This window comes from Cetorhinus maximus, chromosome 1 (genome assembly GCF_964194155.1).
Source record: "Cetorhinus maximus chromosome 1, sCetMax3.hap1.1, whole genome shotgun sequence".
NCBI classification, from domain to species: domain Eukaryota; kingdom Metazoa; phylum Chordata; class Chondrichthyes; order Lamniformes; family Cetorhinidae; genus Cetorhinus; species Cetorhinus maximus.
In genome coordinates, this window is record NC_135879.1 from 61,697,827 (window position 1) to 61,716,544 (window position 18,718).

The 18,718-nt window shown below is 45.1% G+C and overlaps 1 protein-coding gene across 3 annotated transcripts in view; it reads left to right on the top strand.

Annotated features, from left to right (window-relative positions):
* dclk2a (doublecortin-like kinase 2a) overlaps positions 1 to 18,718 on the top strand; it is a 430,953-nt gene that overhangs the window by 225,019 nt on the left and 187,216 nt on the right. For all 3 annotated transcript variants that reach the window (XM_078541257.1, XM_078541259.1, XM_078541256.1), the window contains exon 3: positions 9,079 to 9,181. In XM_078541257.1, the coding sequence (XP_078397383.1) occupies positions 9,079 to 9,181 (103 nt within the window). The remainder of the gene's footprint in view (positions 1 to 9,078; positions 9,182 to 18,718) is intronic.

An 18,718-nucleotide genomic window follows, 5' to 3' on the forward strand; every position in this document is an offset into this window, starting at 1 on the left:
TTATTAGCAGACCACTATATGCAATGACTAGCAGACCACTATATGCAATGACTAGCAAACCACTATATACAATGATTAGCAATGTTAAGCCAGTTCTGGGTAGCACAGTTCCGTGGTTGTGTCCCAGCTGTGGCCAAGCAAAGCTCCCTTCGTGGTCAGGTCTTGTCTAGGCTTACCACAGTTTTGGGGCCATGATACTCAATTGGCTGCTTCCTGCATGCTGTTGCAGCTGAAGTTGAACTGAGAGAGTCTGTGTGCGGTGGAAGGCTTTGAATTGGCACTATCCTAACTTCACAAATTTAGCTAGTTGGCTATCCTGACTTCACAAATTCGCTAGTTGGCTGTGTGAAGTCAGGATTTCAAATTTGTCCATGCAGATCCTGTGTACAGGTTAATTTATCACTCCTCAAAGATCTGGTGTGAGGCTGCAAGATGGGCACCACACTCATATTCATTAATGGATCAGGCACCCAACTGGAGGTAAAATTTTTGACAACTTTTTCTCTTGCAAATTGCCTGGGAGTACTCTGGATTGTTTCCAGAGGTTTTTTGTGATGAGCTCCTGGATTTGCTGCAAAGTATTGCTGCATCCTTACAAGTGAGGGAAGAGGAGTAGATGACCTGTCTACACAAAGGCTGCCACAGGTAGAGGTGGCAGCAGTGGCAGTGCCTCTGGGCTTGCAGGATGACTGGGAGATGGAACAGAGGCTACAGAGAGGGCAAGCTCTGTGCAATGGCCTCTGCCAAGTTGGACTCCTCATGCTCCTTGACAGTGACAGGAGGCTATTTAACAAGCCAACCAATGCACCCAGCATCCTGGTGTGCATCCTCATCAGTGTTCTCCTTTGTGCTGCCCCATCAAAGTCCTTATTTGAGCTTTTTGCAGCAAAACTCATCTGTGACCTCTTCCCTGGTGGGCTGGAAAATGAATAATTCTTTACTCTTGCTCTGGTTACAGCCCACTCCTTCCCAGATGATTCACCACTTGCAGATTAACACTTGCTTCCAGGATACGTGTGGTACCAGTGTCTGAGCTGGTGGCTGTGGCTGTGCGATGAAGTCTGTGCTATGCTGTTACTTTCTCTCCTCTTCCTGGGGTTGTTGTGGCTGGGCAGGTGACAGTTCTTGGGTGTCTGAAAGCAGGAACGCAGAGGGAAAAGGTTGCTGTGGGGGCAGGTAGGGTGGGGAAGCAAGATGACATGGTAACATCATCAGCAATTTGATCATCATGTTTGATAGCAGGTTTAGGCCATGCTGGAAGTTGAGAAGGAGCATAAGGCAGGAACATACCATCATCCTGAATGTTCTCAGTGACGCTAGATGCCACAGGCTCTGTCACAGCCTGTTTCGTGATGCTGAGAGCTATCTCCTCTGAGGGGTCAGGAGATGCAGCTACCCCCATCCGTTCTACTCTGCTCCCTTCTATTGTATGCTAACTTGTCATGCAAGAGAGAGGGCAAAATGTCAGTGATTGTGTTGCACTGTGTATAGGTGATATGCCTGCTGGAACTATGTGGGGGCCATAAGAGGTGGGTGTGAGGTTGGCAGCATTGGTAGGTATGTGAGGGTGAGGTGGAGTAACTGAATATTAGACACAAGTCCTGAGTACAAGGGGTTCTGTTGGGTGAGTGGGGGTATGCTGCTTGGACGAGTGTGAGAGGTTGGTGGTGTGGTGGTAGGAGATGTCATGTGAAGATGCATTCGCTGACCTTGACTGTCTGCATGAGGTTATTAGACCTCTTGTGGTACTGATGCCAAGTCCTCGGGTCCAGACTTGGGGAATTGATCTCTTTGATCACCTACTCCCACCCCCTTCTAAGGGTGGTCCTTGAGGGCATCCAAGCCCCCTCACAGAACCATTGTAACTCTCTGTCCATTTCCACACTGATGCCTCCAGCGTCTCATCTATCACTTTGGAACCCTCAATCTGCCCTGCTATTCAACTTTCTGATATCTTAAATTTCAGAAATTTTCTTCAGTGCAGCTACGCTTTAAGAGAGGCAGCCTTCCTTTAAGAAGCAAATGCATCATGTGCTTTGCAAACAAAACTGTCTGACTCCCCCTACTGAGTGCAAAGGCTACAGACAGTGTTCAGGAGAGGGGAACAGCATGGGAGCCTCACTACAATCATTCAGATGAGGTAGTTACACCAGGTTGTTGCCCACCTTGATCTGAAAGGGCATGGGCACATTGGAAATCATGATTCCCCTACCAAAAAACAGTGCTATCTAATCGCTAGCCTCATTTTCCTGACAAACAATTGACTTGACTCCTCAAGTCACCATTTCCCTTGAGAACTAGGAGTGCACTTATCAGGGTGCCTCACCCAAAGCTAACAGACAGCCTAATGATTATGGTAACCTAATTTTTATCTTAATAAGCATTTATTTACAGAGACACACATCACAAACATGCACCTCCAAAACCAAACAACCGCAATTCCACCATTAGCAGGTCTTTCCTTCTAAATCCTATCAGTGAATCAGGTTGGTTAAGCTCAGGTTTAAGATTAGCAAGTCTACCAAAGGGTATTGATCACATTCCAATATCCCTTTACCAACTGACCTGTCACAAGATCCTGCTTGGGAAAGTAACACTATTTGGTCAGTAGACAAGTGGAAAATGTGGTTTTGAGTCCTTGATAGGGAGATAGGCAGGGAAGCAAGTTGTGAGGAGGATACAAAAAGTCTGCAAAGGGATCTAGATAGGTTAAGTGAGTGAGCAAAAAATTAGCAGATGGGCGTAAGATGTGGGAAATGTGAGATTGTCCTCTTTGGCAGGAGGAATAGAAAAGCTAAACATTATTTATTTGGAGAGAGACTGCAGAATGCTATGGTACAGTGGGATCTGGGTGTCCTTGTAAATGAATCACAAAAAGCTTGCATGCAGGTACAGCAAGTAATTAGGAAGGCAAATTGAATGTTTATTGGAATCCTTGATTCCAAGGGGGATGGAATATAAAAGCGGGGAAGTCTTGCTACAACTGTACAGGACATTAGTGAGACCACACCCAGAGTACTGTATACAGTCTTGGGTCCCCTTCCTTAAGGAGGGGCATATTTGCTTTGGGAACATTTCAGAGAAAGTCCCCTAGGCTGATTCCTGGGATGAAGGGATTGTCTGGGAAGAGTGTCCTCTGCAGTCACCATCGCCAGGAAGCAGTCTGGGAAGAGTGTCCTCTGCAGTCACCGTCGCCGTGAAGCAATCTGGGAAGAGTGTTCTGTGCAGTGACCATGGCCGTGAGGTAGTGTGGGAAGAGTGGCCTCTGCAGTCACCGTCGCCATGAAGCAGTCTGGGAAGAGTGTCCTCTGCAGTCACTGTCACCGAGTGAAAAAAAACAAAGTGACATCACAGGCAAACCATAAGTTCTTTGGTTGGTAAGTAACTGCTAGTTTGAACTACCTACTCTAAGTTGATTTCAGATTAAAAGTGATTACTGGGCCCAGGATCAGAGGCCTAACACTTCAGCTTCAACTCAGCAGAGAGAGCGAGTTTCAGTTAATTTTAAAAAGTGTATTTTGAATCTCTATTCTAACTTGCTTTCAGATTAAAGGTAAATAGGAGAAATATTTTACAGATTGATAAACTAAAGACCAGTAGGAAATTTAAAAACAAATTGAAAAACTAATTAAATAAAATAGAGATGCAGGACCAGGCGATGTGTTGCAGCTGCATGATGTAGGAGCAGGTGGACCCCATTGTGGTTCCTAGTGACCACATCTGTAGCAAATGTTGGTTGCTCGAGGAACTCCGGCTCAGAGTTGATGAGCTGGAATCTGAGCTTCGAACACTGCGACACATCAGGGAGGGGGAGAGTTACCTGGACGCTGTGTTTCAGGAGACAGTCACACCCTTTAGATTAACTACCTTAAATTCAGCCAGTGGCTAGGGACAGAGGGTGTGACTATGAGTGAGGCAGGTGGAGGGATCCAGGAAGTAGAACTGCCTCAGCCCTTGCCCTTATCCACAAGTTCAAGATTCTTGCTCCCTGTGTGGACGAGAGCGGGGACTGTAGTGAGGACGAGCAAACTGATCATAGCACCGTGGTATAGGGAGCCATTCAAGTGGGGGGAGAAAAGAGAAATGTAGTTGTTATCGGGGATAGTATAGTTAGGGGAATAGATACTGTTCTCTGTAGTGAGGATCGAGAGTCTCGAAGGCTGTGTTGCCTACCTGGTGCCAGGGTTAAGGATATTTCATCTGGGCTGCAGAGGAACTTGGAGTGGGAGGGGAAAGATCCAGTTGTCGTGGTCCACGTAGGTACCAATGATATAGCTAGAACGAGGAAAGAGGTTCTGCTGGGGGAATATGAGCAACTAGGGGCTAAATGAAAAAGCAGAACCAAAAAGGTAATAATCTCCAGATTATTACCTGAACGACGAGCTAATTGGCACAGGGTCAATAAGATTAAAGAAGTAAATGTGTGGCTCAGAGATTGGTGTGGGAGAAATGGGTTTGAATTCATGGGACATTGGCACCAGTACTGGGGAAAGAGGGAGCTATTCCGTTCGGACGAGCTCCACTTGAATCATGCTGGGACCAATGTCCTGGCGAATCGCATAACTAGGGTCGTAGTTAGGGCTTTAAACTAAATAGTCGGGGGAGGGTTCAGTTGGATGGAAATATAAAAAATCAAAGTTTAAGGAGAGGGTAAGAGTGCAGGTTCGTGATGAGACTGATTGTTACCAAAAAGTGAAAGGAAGGAACAGAGTGTGTGAACGCCATATTGCACCGAAGAATCATATAAGAGTAGGGAAAATTGACAACAGGGTAAACTTTAAGACTTTGTATCTGAATGCGCGTAGCATTCGGAATAAAACTAATGAGTTAACAGCGCAAATAGAGAGAAATAGGTATGATTTGGTGGCGATTACTGAGATGTGGTTACAAGGAGAACAGGTTTGGAAGTTGAATATCCAAGAGTACTCAGTGTTTCAGAAGGATAGGCAGGAAGGAAAAAGAGGTGGTGCAGCTTTGTTAGTAAAGGAAGAGATCAGTGCTATAGTGAGGAATGATATGGGCACTGGAGAGCAAGACGTATAGTCAGTCTGGATAGAAATAAGAAATAGCAAGGGAAAGAAGTCCCTGGTGGGGGTAATCTGTAGGTCCCCAAACAGTAGTTCAACAGTAGGGCACAGTATAAACCAGGAAATACTGGGAGCATGTAAGAAAGGCATGGCAATAATCATGGGTGATTTTAAAATGCATATAGACTGGACTAATCAAATTGGCAAGGATAGCCTCGAGGGAGAGTTCATAGAGTGTATTAGAGATTGTTTCTTGGAGCAATATGTTGTGGAACCAACGAGGGAACAGGCTATTCTGGATTTGGTTTTGTGTAATGAGATGGGATTAATTAATGATCTTATAGTAAAGGATCCTCTAGGGAAGAGTGATCATAGCATGCTAGAATTTCAAGTTCTGTTTGAGAGTGAGAAACTTGAGTCCCACACTAGTGTTCTGGAGTTAAACAAAGGTAACTACATAGGCATGAGGGCAGATTTTGCCCTAGTGCTCTGGGCAGGAAGACTACAAGGTAGGTCAGTTGATGAACAGTGGCAGATATTTAAGGAGATATTCAATTCCTCCCAAGTAAAATATATTCCAAAGAGGAAGAAAGATGGTAAGAGAGGGAAAAAGCATCCATGGCTAAGCAAGGAATTTAAAGATAACATAAAGGCAAAAACTAAGGCATACCAAATTGCAATGGTCAGTGGCAGGCTGGAAGATTGGGAAACTTTTAAAGATCAACAAAGGGTCACTAAAAAAATAATAAAAAGAGCAAAGGTAAATTATGAAAGAAAACTAGCGCAAAATGTAAAAACTGATAGCAAAAGCTTCTACAAGTATATGAAAGGAAAGAGAGTAGCTAAATTGAATGTTGGTCCCTTGGAGAATGAGACTGGAGAGTTAATAGTGGGGAACGCAGAAATGGCAGAGACGCTTAATCAATATTTTGCCTCAGCTTTCACGGTGGGGGACACTAGTACCACCCCAATAGTAACAGGTAATGCAGAGGGTATAGAGAAGGAGGAACTTAGAACAATCACCATCACTAAAGAAAAAGTACTAAGCAAACTATTGGGATTAAAGGGTGACAAGTCCCCAGGACCTGATGGCCTACATCCCAGGGTCTTAAAGGAAGTGGCAGTGGAGATAGTGGATGCATTGGCTATAATATTCCAAAATTCCCTGGATTCTGGAAAGGTTCCAGTGGATTGGAAAAATGCTAATATAACGTTCTTATTCAAAAAGGTGGGGGAGGCAGAAAGTAGGAAACTATAAACTATAGACCAGTTAGTTTAACGTTTGTCGTTGGGAAATTGTTGGAATCCATTATTAAGGAAGTAATAATGGGGCATTTGAAAAGTTAAGGGGTGGTAGATTTAAATCAGAGATGAGGAGGAATTACTTTTCTCAAAGGGTCGTGAATCTGTGGAATTCACTACCTCAGAGTGCAGTGGATGCCGGGACGCTGAATAAATTTATGGAGGAGATGGACAGATTTTTAATTAGTGATGGGTTGAAAGATTATGGGGAGAGGGCGGGAAATTGGAGTTGAGGCCGAAATGAGATCAGCCATGATCATATTAAATGGCGGGGCAGGCTCCAGGGGCTGAATTGCCTACTCCTAGTTCTTATGTTCTTATGAGGAAAGGTTGAGTGAGTTGGGCCTATACTCATTGGAGTTTAGAAGAATGAGAGGTGGTCTTATTGAAACACATAAGATTCTGAGGAGGCTTGACATGGTGGATGTTGACAGAATGTTTCCCCTCATGGAGGAACCTAGAACTAGGGGGCACTGTTTAAAAATATGGGATCTCCTATTTAAGACTGAGATGAGTAAGAATGTCTTCTCTCAGAGGGTCAGAGAGCAGTGGAGACTGGTTATTGAATATATTGAAGGCTGTATTAGACAGAAATTTGATATACAAGGGAGTTAAGGGTTATGTGGAGCAGACAGGGAAGTGTAGTTGATGCCGCAATCATATCAGCCATAATCTTATTGAATGGCGGAGCAGGTTCAAGGGGCCGAATGGCCTACTTCTGCTCCTATTTCTTATTATCCTAGATAATAAATACTAGCCGCAAAATTCAGCTCTGTAGCGCCTGTAGTTTCATTTCTATGGGTGCTGTTTTGATCCCAAAATAACATCTGTGCCCTGTGCACCCTTCCAGCTGGACACCATTTTGGATAGTCAGCAGCACTGGCGTTAGGATCATGCACCAGAAGTATGCTGAGTAGGCAGATTGTGATCTCAGTTAGTGTATAATGTTGATTTTATGCCAGCGCTGCCATTTTAGACTTTGCTATTCCAGCTTAACAACCTTTCTTAAATATGCATAGCTGAGCAAGTGTTCAGCAACAGGAAGGACACCCCCCCCACCACCCTCCACCACTACCACTACCACCACCACCACCACCACCACCTATTTAAAGGGATTATCAGCTGCTTTCAGTAGTTAATGATTGATTTTTACTGACTCTGAGTTTGTAAGAGTGCTTGGTGGTTTGCTAAGTTGTATTAAGTTGGTAAAGTTGACAGGGAGTGATGTTCCACACGGAGGAGTTCTTGGTTGTGACTGCAAGGTTTCTGGTCAGAGCACTTGCTCCCAGTCATGGGTGCTGAAGTTACCATTCCCCTTTTACTGCAGCATGAGAGGGAGTGGAGCAGCGGGAGCACAGAAGAGGCCAAGTTGTTTGCAGAGGAAAGGGAGGAGGGCTTGACAGGAGGCTGCATCTACCCAAGGTCTTCCAGGAACATTTCTCTTGCCTCAGCCTAAACCAGGAACAGTGTGTACATTGACTCCATTTTACTGCCAGTGGTTATGCGCCACCATGTCCCGAACCCTGGAATGCACTCTCTGTCCTGTTGCAGCATTTGCACTTTCTTCCTGCTATGAGACTCTTCCCCAGCCACTTCTACCACCAGCTGCATCAAGCTTGCACCTCCTTTAAGAGGTGCAGACTGGCTTTAAGTCATGTTAATCTCACATGAACTTGGGGCCCTGTCCTGAGCTGTGCAGCCACCCAGCAGTGTGATTAGTGCTGGACTCATTATGAGTAGCAGCATGAAGCTTTTATGCTGCCTACATCATAATGAATGGATGTAGGTTAATCGTGCATCACGATTCCTGTGCCCCTTATTGGGCCTTATCCAGTTTCTCTCCCCAGTGAGTCTCCTATTGAATGGTGTATTGAACAACAAAACTATGAGTGCATTGCCTGATCCAGAGGTGACAGAATGGACACATATTATAACCTATTAAACAGTAATCACATCAGATAGGGATGCACAACTTCAGCAGTAACTGCTTGCCCCTCTGCAACAAGCTCCAACTCATCGAAAACCATTTCCAGTATCTTCATTGTACAAAGTCTTGATAACCAATCAATGTAGTCGTTGCCAACCTCCACTCCCCATTCTCTAAGAAATTGATTTCAAGATGCTTATCTTCTGTACAATTCTGTCCATGGACTGCCTCAGCTCCTAGGACCCAGCTCACTCCCCGCTGCCATTCTGAATTTGGAATATGTTACATTCCGTTCTCTTTGTCCCACCATTGGTGCCAAGACTTTCTGCATTTATAACTCTGCAGTCTGGATCCTCTTCCACCTTTCTGTACCTCTCCAACTTAAAATGCCGTTTCAAATCATTCCTCCCTTTTCCTGCTGGCACTCCTGCCTGTCCCTTTGAGAGGTAATATGGAACATTTGACTATGTTAAGGGTGCCATGTGGGTGTAAGTTATTGTCATAAGCAATAATTCGAAGCAACCAACTGAGTAAATATCTGCGTGATTATAACAACAATAAAAAGGCTGCAGCTGGGACACATCATCATGGCCTCCTTTGCTGCTTCCAGTTTTGACTGGTGAAGAATTAAGATGAATAGCTCCTTTTGTCCTTGGAATTGCATTTGTCATCCTTCAAGCAATCTTGGTTCTTAAAGTTAACACTATCCTATTATGTGTATTAAGGCACTGTTATTAAAATAGAGTATTAGAGTGCACTTCTGTTTTGAGATTTATGCAATTTGTCTAACAGATGATTACTGTCTAATGTTTTCTTTTTCAGATCATTTGCCTGCAGGATTTTTTTGGGGACGATGATGTCTTTGTTGCATGTGGTCCAGAAAAGTATCGCTACGCCCAGGATGACTTTTTGCTGGACAGTAGTGGTAAGATTCTGTGGCTCATTCTATGCTGAATCTCTCTCTTCTACAATGGAAGGTTAAAACAACAAGGAGCTTTTCCATTTGTCTGCATCTGAGGAGTCATTAATTGTCTTTCTAAAAGTAATGATATTGATTGTTTCATTTGAAGTTCTGCTAACCTGTGTGAATTGTTCCATACAAAATTGTTACATGCATTCTAACCAGATTGCATCTATTAACTCAAATGCCTTCAAAATCTTAAAACACATACAAATGAATCCCTTTAAATCTCTCAGCCTCAATTTATAATTGCTTGAACAGTTTTATTTAGATTAGAAATGCAGGGCACATAGCATTTATCTGAAATTGTTTGAAGCAGGCCCCATGATGAATAGCCTGGTGTCTGCTGAGTCAGCTGATCTTGGAGTTGGCAGCAGGGTTGCTGCCTCTGTGGAGAGGAGGAAGGCAGCCAGGGTTCCTTTTTCTGGCAGCATCGGTGGAGAAGAGCTTCTGTTGAAGGGTCATGAGGACTCGAAACGTCAACTGTGCTCTTCTCCACCGATGCTGCCAGACCTGCTGAGTTTTTCCAGGTATTTCTGTTTTTGTTTTTGTTTTGGATTTCCAGCATCCGCAGTTCTTTGCTTTTATCTCAGGGTTCCTTTTTTTTGGCCATAATTCAGTACTCCCACTGGAAGCCTATTATTTTATTGTTAGGTATGTATAGTCTTAGCTATGATGCCTCAGGAATTGAATGTCTTTTGGGGTTCATAAATGGATAACGCCCACTTGTGTAAGATATAAGGGGAAGCCTAGTACCCATGGAACTTTACCCAAGCAAGGAGCTGAGTCCTTCAGGTGAGGCAAAGAGAGAAGAGGAGGAACTTGACCAAGAAAAGAAGCCGCCTTTTCATTTAAACAGCACCAGCCGCTATCTTAACAAAAATCTGTTTGACCGGGATCTAAATATTGATTAATAGACTGTGATAGTCAGTGTTAAATGGATTGGACACCAGATTTTACGTTATCACATTTCAAACTAGTGGTTTAACAATGGTATAAAAATGACACCATCAAAAATCTAAACCTGATTTTATAGGGTGGCAGGAGTATGGCACGCACGAGCCAAGGCAGGAGGGAAACCCCCATAAAGGCGTCAAGAGTAGGCCTGGGCCATTTTACTCCAGGCCACGTTATCATCCTGCTGGGAGAATCCCATCGGAACCTATTGGGAATGGTGAGGTCAGCAGGTTGGAGCAGCAATTCTGGCAGCAGGAGGCCGCTGTCAGAGACCCGTGGGAAATGTCTCCGGCATAAGATAAATGGGAAGTGGGGGGTCTAGAGGGGAATGCAATGAGGAGAAGTGGAGGGAAACCCTGGGCAAGGAAGGCCTAAAGTTTCCTTATGAGCCTTTGAGGAATATTCCTGCCTTTCCTCACTCTTGAGAAAATTGTAAAAATAAATGAAAGTTCAATTTACTTGGGTCCCTTGTGATCACAATTAGCCTTCACTGGTGGCTGCCCTCCAGTTAAATTGGCAATTTGAATCATGTCAGACAAAAGCAAAATATTACAGCTGCTGGAAACCTGAAATAAAAACAGGAAATGCTGGAAATACTCAGCAGGTAAGGCAGCATCTGTGCCTTGACCATTCTCGCAAGTTTTTGGTAAGATTCAGTTAGGGATTAATACGGTTTTATTTAAAGTAGACACGTTTGAGATTCAAGACACTTGCTCAATGAATGAAACCACAAGATTCCACAGGTTTTGAACAAACAAAATTAGACTTTACAAGGTCAGAAAGATAAAACAATTTACAATATCTTCTTATACTCTAATATTCAGGTTAAGTATGAGGCACATGTGAATTAACAATCAAACTGTGGTTAAACACACCACACTGCACGATAAATGCCAAATGCAACCAAGACAGAGTCCATGATTTCTCAACAATTCACCCAGATGTAAGTAAACACTGTGAGTTAACCAATCTCACTGAAACTCTGTCTCTCTCATGAGGGATTCCAGTCTTCACCTTTGAAAATCTAACCTTGGAATTCTCTTCAAAGGTCACTCCAACTTGGACAGCATTAACAATGGCCCACCTCGCAGGGTTTCAATCTTGTCTTCCAAGATTCCATTCCCCTGGATAATAAATACTAGCCGCAAAATTCAGCTCTGTAGCGCCTGTAGTTTCAGTGCTATGGGTGCTGTTTTGATCCCAAAATAACATCTGTGCCCTGCGCACCCTTCCAGCTGGACACCATTTTGGATAGTCAGCAGCACTGGCGTTAGGATCATGCACCAGAAGTATGCTGAGTAGGCAGATTGTGATCTCCGTTAGTGTATAATGTTGATTTTATGCCAGCGCTGCCATTTTAGACTTTGCTATTCCAGCTTAACAACCTTTCTTAAATATGCATAGCTGAGCAAGTGTTCAGCAACAGGAAGGACACACCCCCCCCCCCCCCCCCACCACCACCACCACCTATTTAAAGGGATTATCAGCTGCTTTCAGTAGTTAATGATTGATTTCTACTGACTCTGAGTTTGTAAGAGTGCTTGGTGGTTTGCTAAGTTGTATTAAGTTGGTAAAGTTGACAGGGAGTGATGTTCCACATGGAGGAGTTCTTGGTTGTGACTGCAAGGTTTCTGGTCAGAGCACTTGCTCTCAGTCATGGGTGCTGAAGTTACCATTCCCCTTTTACTGCAGCATGAGAGGGAGTGGAGCAGCGGGAGCACAGAAGAGGCCAAGTTGTTTGCAGAGGAAAGGGAGGAGGGCTTGACAGGAGGCTGCATCTACCCAAGGTCTTCCAGGAACATTTCTCTTGCCTCAACCTAAACCAGGAACAGTGTGTACATTGACTCCATTTTAAGTAAACACTCGAGCACCAACTCACAAGCACAACTTCAGATCTTCGATCACGCCGAACAAAACAGTACTGCTCCAAAGGGGTACCTTTACCCCAATTGCTAACAGTATGGAATCACCAACCTTCGGCTGCCTTCTACACTTAAAGTCTGCTATTCGCAGCCCTTTTTCTGTCTGGAGCCTATTTCTCTGCTCCTCTCTTTTTTAAACTGATTTGGGAACTTTTCTTGTCCCTGTCCCTGTCCCCTCTCTGGGATTCTTCTTTTGGGATCCCTCCCTGTCCCCTTGCCTGGGACACAATGGCGCTCTGCTGCCAGTTACCTGACCCAGGTTTTGGTGGTGCTTTTTCCTCCTCCACAGGTGCACTGGGCCCAAAAAAAACATAAAAATTGCAGAATTGCTCATGTGCAGCCTTCTCCTGGTCTGTGCATGCGCAAAAGCTCCAAGGTCCATCAGGAATTAAAGTTCCCGACCTCTGTTCTCAACAAGGTTAAGTATAGTTTTCATAACAGCCTGAGAGAAACAGAATTAACGTTTCAGGTCAATGACCTCTCATCAGAACAGAGTCTAAATCGACCTGAAACATTGGGCTGAATTTTATGGGGGTGCACATTGCTCACCACCACCACCCCCCACCTGGAACAAAAGTCGTTTGGAAAACAACCAACTTTAAATAAGGCTTAGCCCCGCAATGATAACACGCTGAGGGTGGCCTTAATTACCTGAGAGTAGAACTTCTGTTTCTCAGTGGAAGGAGGTCCCGCCCTCGAGAGTTGTCAGCCAATCTGAGGATACTGTCACCTTCAGTGGTTTGAGCCAAGCCGTCGGCTATGGCCTCAGCAATGGTCATTCTGGTAATAGCCAGTGCCGTTTCCACCATAGGGGTTAGGACATGCAGGTGGACCTGTTGCCCTGTGAGTCTGACCTTTGTTGCCTCATGTGGTACACATTCTTCTGCAAGAGAAAAGGAAAGTGTGTCATTGAGTGTGTCATGAAACTGTTTGGCTGATGTGGCTATCATGGATAGTTGACTGTATGCGCAAGCTGTGAGATGTTGGGTGTGAGATCTGTGGCAGTACGAAATATGTGAGGGTGAGGTGAAGCATATGAAAGTTGTGAGAGCTGCTTGATGGAGGTTATTGGTAGGTGTCATTGGTTGGGGGGGGTGGTAATTTAAGCAGTAAATTAGGCTACTGGTACAGCTGGTAGGAAATGGCATTTGAAGATACATTAACTTAGCTTGACCACTTGAATAATTGAATTTCTCGAGACATCCAGGTTCATGGGGCTTGACTCTTGGCATTGACTGCTCAGCTCTCTGCTCCCACGGCCTAATGAGCATATGCCTAGAGGGTCTCCTGGCCTCCTGTAGTTACAGGACACCCCTCCTACTTCCCACTTCCCCACCAAGGCCTCCAGTGCAGTGTTAGAAACCTTGCATCCCACTGTTGTGCTTGTTGTGCCACTATTCACTGTTTTCTAGGTCAGATTGACTTCCTACACGGTTGCCAGCACCTGCTTTAGCCACATTGCACATCCTGTTTGAGATGTGCAGGCTAGCTATGACTGTTGCTGGGCTGCTTACTAATGCATGGGACTAATTAACAGTGTGATTAGTGGAGACTGCACACAGCAATCATTCAAATGAGCAGGCACCATGAAGTATTGCAGTCAATGAACACAGTTTAATCGCACATCATTATCCCTGTGCCTGAGTTCATCCAATTTAGCTCGCAGAGTCTTATGCATTTCTTGTCAAAGAGAATGGCAGCATGTTTCAATTTGTTGCCTAAATTTTAAATTTGAGTGTTGAAAGGATCCCACTAGATGAATTATGAAGTTCATACTCACTGTGAGATTCAAATGCTTTGAACCATTCTACTTAAATTGCTGTAATAGCTATATAACGACAAATTATAATGAATAAAAGGGCAGACCGAACATGAAGACAAATTCATCCTGATATCAGATAAAGTAATAAAATTTAATAAGCGTTAGTATTTTTTACTTTTGTTGATCTAATGTCACATATCAGATTTTCTCTACATATTTATTAAATCCAGTAGATCTCACAGATGATCTTCATGCTAAGATGTCAGCTGTGCTTCAGCTGGCAGCAGCCTTGCTTCTGAATCAGAAGGTTGTTGTGGATTCAAGTCTCATCCCAGCACTCCACTTGAGCAGCACATCTAAGGTGACAAGCTACTGTGGTACTGAGGGAGTGTTGCTCTGTCAGTGGTGCTGTCTTTTGGATCAGCAAACAGAGAGCTGTGTACCCTCTCAGGTGGATGTTAAAGATCTCATTGCACTATTTCAAAGAAAAGTAGTTGAGTTGTTCCCTGTCTCCTGGTCGATAGTTATCACTCAACCAACATCCTGAAACAGATTATCTTCTCATTACCTCTTTGCTGTTTTTGGGACCTTCCTCTGTGCAATTTGGCTGCTGCATTTCCTACATTAAAACAGAGACTGCATTTCAAAAGTACTGCAATGGCTGTAAAAGCACTTTGCGACATCCTGAAAGATGCCATATAAAGCATGTCTTTAACAGGCTCACAGAGCAGCAACATTTAGAGTAAGTCACCATTATTATAACACAGAAATGCACCTTTTTGCTTTTAAAAGCAACCTATGGATTTTTTGCCTAAAAATTGAGTTTTCCTGAGATTTAATTTGTGAGATATTTTTTCCATTCTTAAGTAGGATTTTAACGTAAGTAAAATGTGCTTCAAAATTTGAGTGTGCCAGAATTGTCCCACCATTTTTTGTTGTGAGCTTGCTGGGCTCGCTTTTTAGATTTTCACAATGCCATCTCATGGCCTGTGGGAATATGCAAGAGCACAATTTTGTATGCTTAATATAGATAAATGAGAGCATTAATATTTAGCTCTCCACTTTCTAAGTTTTGGGTAAAGATCTTAGCCGCATTCAGTTTTCCCAATCAAGATAGATATTAAAAGGCAAGCTGGATTCCTGAAAATGGATTAGGAATACTTGAAAGAGAACAACCTATATATATATATAAAATATATGCACACATACATATGTTTTGTTTTCCCCAGTTTTAATGCTGGTAAGTAGAACAAAGAACTTGGATTTAAATGTCAAAGAGACAAATGAGCACATAATTAATTTTAGTGATTTTAGTTGAGGCAAATACGAACTCTCCATTCTTCAAGATGTGGCATGGGATCTTTTATATCCAATGAGAATTTTGCCTCTCACCCAATAGTTGACAGCTCCAACAGCACAGCGCTTACTCACTATTACTTGGTACCGAAGCGGCAGCCAATGGCGGCTTTTCACACCATTTCGTCCCAAACCCGCTGCATTAATTATGCATTCCTGGGAAAAATGGCTGGGAGAAAAGGCTGACAAAGGATCAGAAACTTTTAAAGTTTCATGCCTGCGTCGCCATGATATGATCCTGATCACAGAGCGTAAGCAAGCTGCCCTCGGCCAGACAGGAGTCAGAAATTCTCAGAGGCTATGTGAAGATCTTTGGAGTGTCCGCACTGTATGTCATCATAATCCTCCTGCAATTGAGTGACTATTAGAGCCTTCGCTGTGTCTCCATGACAGGAGCTTTATCACAGAGGGTGTGTGCGCTGCCATTCGCCAGACTGGAGTCAAACGTTCATAGGTGCAATGTGACGATCTATGGTGTCTTCTCACTGCATGTTGTCACCATTCTCCATAAACCTAGCAGCCATGAGGGCCTCCCAAGCACACCTGCCTCGTCTGGCCAGTGTGAGGGCCTTATCGCCATCATTGTCGCCTTCGAGGGCCTCCACACCCTCATCACAGTCAATGTCCTCGTTATCGGAGGAGACCTCCAGCTCCTCCATCTCTTCCTCAGTCAGCCCCTCTCTCCATTGCAGCGCAAGGTTATAAAGAGCACAGCAGATAATGATTATGTGTGACATCCTCTGCAGGCTTTATTGCAGGACCGGAATCTCATTTTCAGCATTCCGATTGTTTGCTCCACCAAGTTGTGAGCTGCAGCATGAGTCTCGTTATTACCTTCTCTCTGCTGCAGTCTGAGGCCACCGCACGGGTATCATCAGCCATGTCCGCTGTGCCATCCCTGCAGCCTCTGTGGACTCTGGCAGACGTCAGGGATCTGTGACCGACTGAGAATGTAGGAGTTGTGGATACTTGCTGGAAATCTTGCACACCAGCTGCATATTCAGCGAATGGAATCCCTTGCGGTTGACATAGTTGACCGCGTGTTGCGACGGAGATCTGAACACCATGTGAGTGCAGTCGATGGCACCCTGCATCTGTGGGAAACCTGAGATCTGGGCAAATCCAATCGCTCTTGCATCCTGGCTCTCCTGGTCCCAGGCGAAATGCATAAAGTTGTGTGCCCTCGCGAAGATGGCACCTGCGACCTCATGGATCCATTTGTGGGTGGAAGCTTGTGATAGCCCACAGAGGTCACCTGTGAAGCCCTGAAAGGAGCCACTGGTGTAAAAATTAAATGCCGCTGTCAATTTCACTGGCCATTGGCAGTGGATGCCCTCCATGTCCACCAGGCGCCAAATCCTGCAGTTGCTGGCAGATGTGACTGACCAGTTCTCTAGACATCTGCAGTCTTCGGCGACACTGATTCTGGGTCATCTGCAGGACCCTGGGTCCAGCTAGGTGCCGACCAGCGACGGCTCGCTGTGCCTCTTCGGCGCCGTGTGCAGGTGCACCAACCTCCCCTTCTTCCAGAGGGTGCTGCTCTTCCCTCTTTGCAGCCAGGTGCCTCAGGTGCTCTCTTCTTTGTTGTCTTCGCTCTCTGTACACCAGGCTCCATGATCCTGATCCTCCTGCAGAATGAAAGAGAGAGATGCGTGGGTTAGCATGGGTGTACCAAGATCCTGTCTTGATTGAGTCTGAAGGCCCCTTAACGCATTCCAGAGAGTGCTGGCCACCGCTTGGAAGGCCAGAGATTAGTGCACTGCATGGCTGCCCGAAAACTCACCTTGCTCCGCCCCACTCCATCTGACCAATTGGCAGCAGCTTCGCCCACTGGACTGCACGCTGTGCTTTCAGCTCAGGCGCAGGCATTCTCCTAACCCATGCTGCAAGGCTGCACTGTTAGCTTGAGCCATGGGGGAGACTGGTTCAAACCAGGATGATAACATTGCAAGGGGCTGTGAGCACCTCCACCAGAGCCTGCTCCATGGCCAGCTTTAGCGAGGAGATTGTACAATGTGCCCAGTTGTCCAACTGTTCTGCAGTCCACTAAAACGCTTATTAGTTTGCAGTCCGTACCTGAGGGGTGAAAAGCCCTGGAGCACTTGGTGGCATTTTGATGCCTCTGCGTTGCTTGAGTGGGCAGAGAAGCTAGGTGCCCGACTCCATGCATGTTAATGTGGCTGTGCCTGAAGTGTCTCAGCTGCAGAAGAATGGTCACTTTATGCAAGGTTTCCCTAATGCGTGGCTGCTTCCCTCGTCCATGCCCCCACCCCACATGTGCTTGTGCGCTACCTTCAACCGCAGGGCAGCCTTTGCCCCACCCCCAAAGTGGGTAACCTTTGCCCCCCTCCCTAACCAATGAAGTCCAACAGGTGACCCAGGCGAGCGCTCCGCAACGTTACTGTGCACTCACCTCCGAGTTCCCCTCATCCTCTCAAAGTGCAGTGTGTCAAGTGCACGCCTTTTATACGCTGTTGTGAAACACACTGTGATTGCATGCTGACGTGGGCGGATGATCCAGCGGGTGGGGGGGCGGAATGAGTCCGGTGGTCTGGCCTTATAGAGAAATGCTGATGTATTACAATGAGATTCCCGAAGTCCGAAGGTGGGAAATGCAGCCTGCCATTGATGGGCTGAGCGGATGACCGCAAACTGGTTTCGCAATGTTGTGAAACCGATTTTTAGCCTTCTCGCCGTATTATCCGCTTACATTATCGAATACGCCCGATGCCACCAGGCACAGACTATTCCTCCCTATCCGCTGACCGGTGTAAGTTGGCCAGCAGTCCTTCAGAGCTCCCTGCTCTTCTTTGAATGATGCCATGGGATCTTTTACGGCCACCTGACAGACAGGGCCTCACCTCATGTAAGATGATTGCTACATTGTTCATAACTTTGCAGAAGATTGGCAGTGACCCCAGAGAAATGGTTTAATTGTCTATGTACACCATTTAGTTGAAGTGAAAAAGTGGAGATTGAGAAAATACGAACACTGGAAAAGGCGGGGTGAGAACAGGCCAGGTCAGAGAAAGACTGGATGGGTGGACAATATCAGAAGCTTGATGGAGGGTGGACAGTGGTGTGCAGAATTCCACAAAGCAGAGAGAGATGCCTACAACCCCGCGTGGACTATGGTTAAGTATGGATGGATGGTATACCATTTTTCTGGTGTATTCACCAAAAGTTATGGCAGGAGATTGAAGAATCCCCAATGGAAATTCTACCTTGGGGTTTTCATGAAAAGAGGGAAAATATTGGCTAGGGAAAGGAAAAGTAAATGACAAAGGAAGGCTAAAGTGCCCTGAGACATTTTGCCATGTTTGAACATTAACATTGTCTAATAGTAATAGGCTCGGTGGAAGTCAACGATAATTCAAACAAAATGTCATTCCTGTTCCTTTTAATATCTCTGATTTAGCGTTGAGCTTGACACCATCCAGGACAAAGCAGCCTGCTTGATTGGCACCCCTTCCACAAACATACACTCCCTCCACTACTGACGAA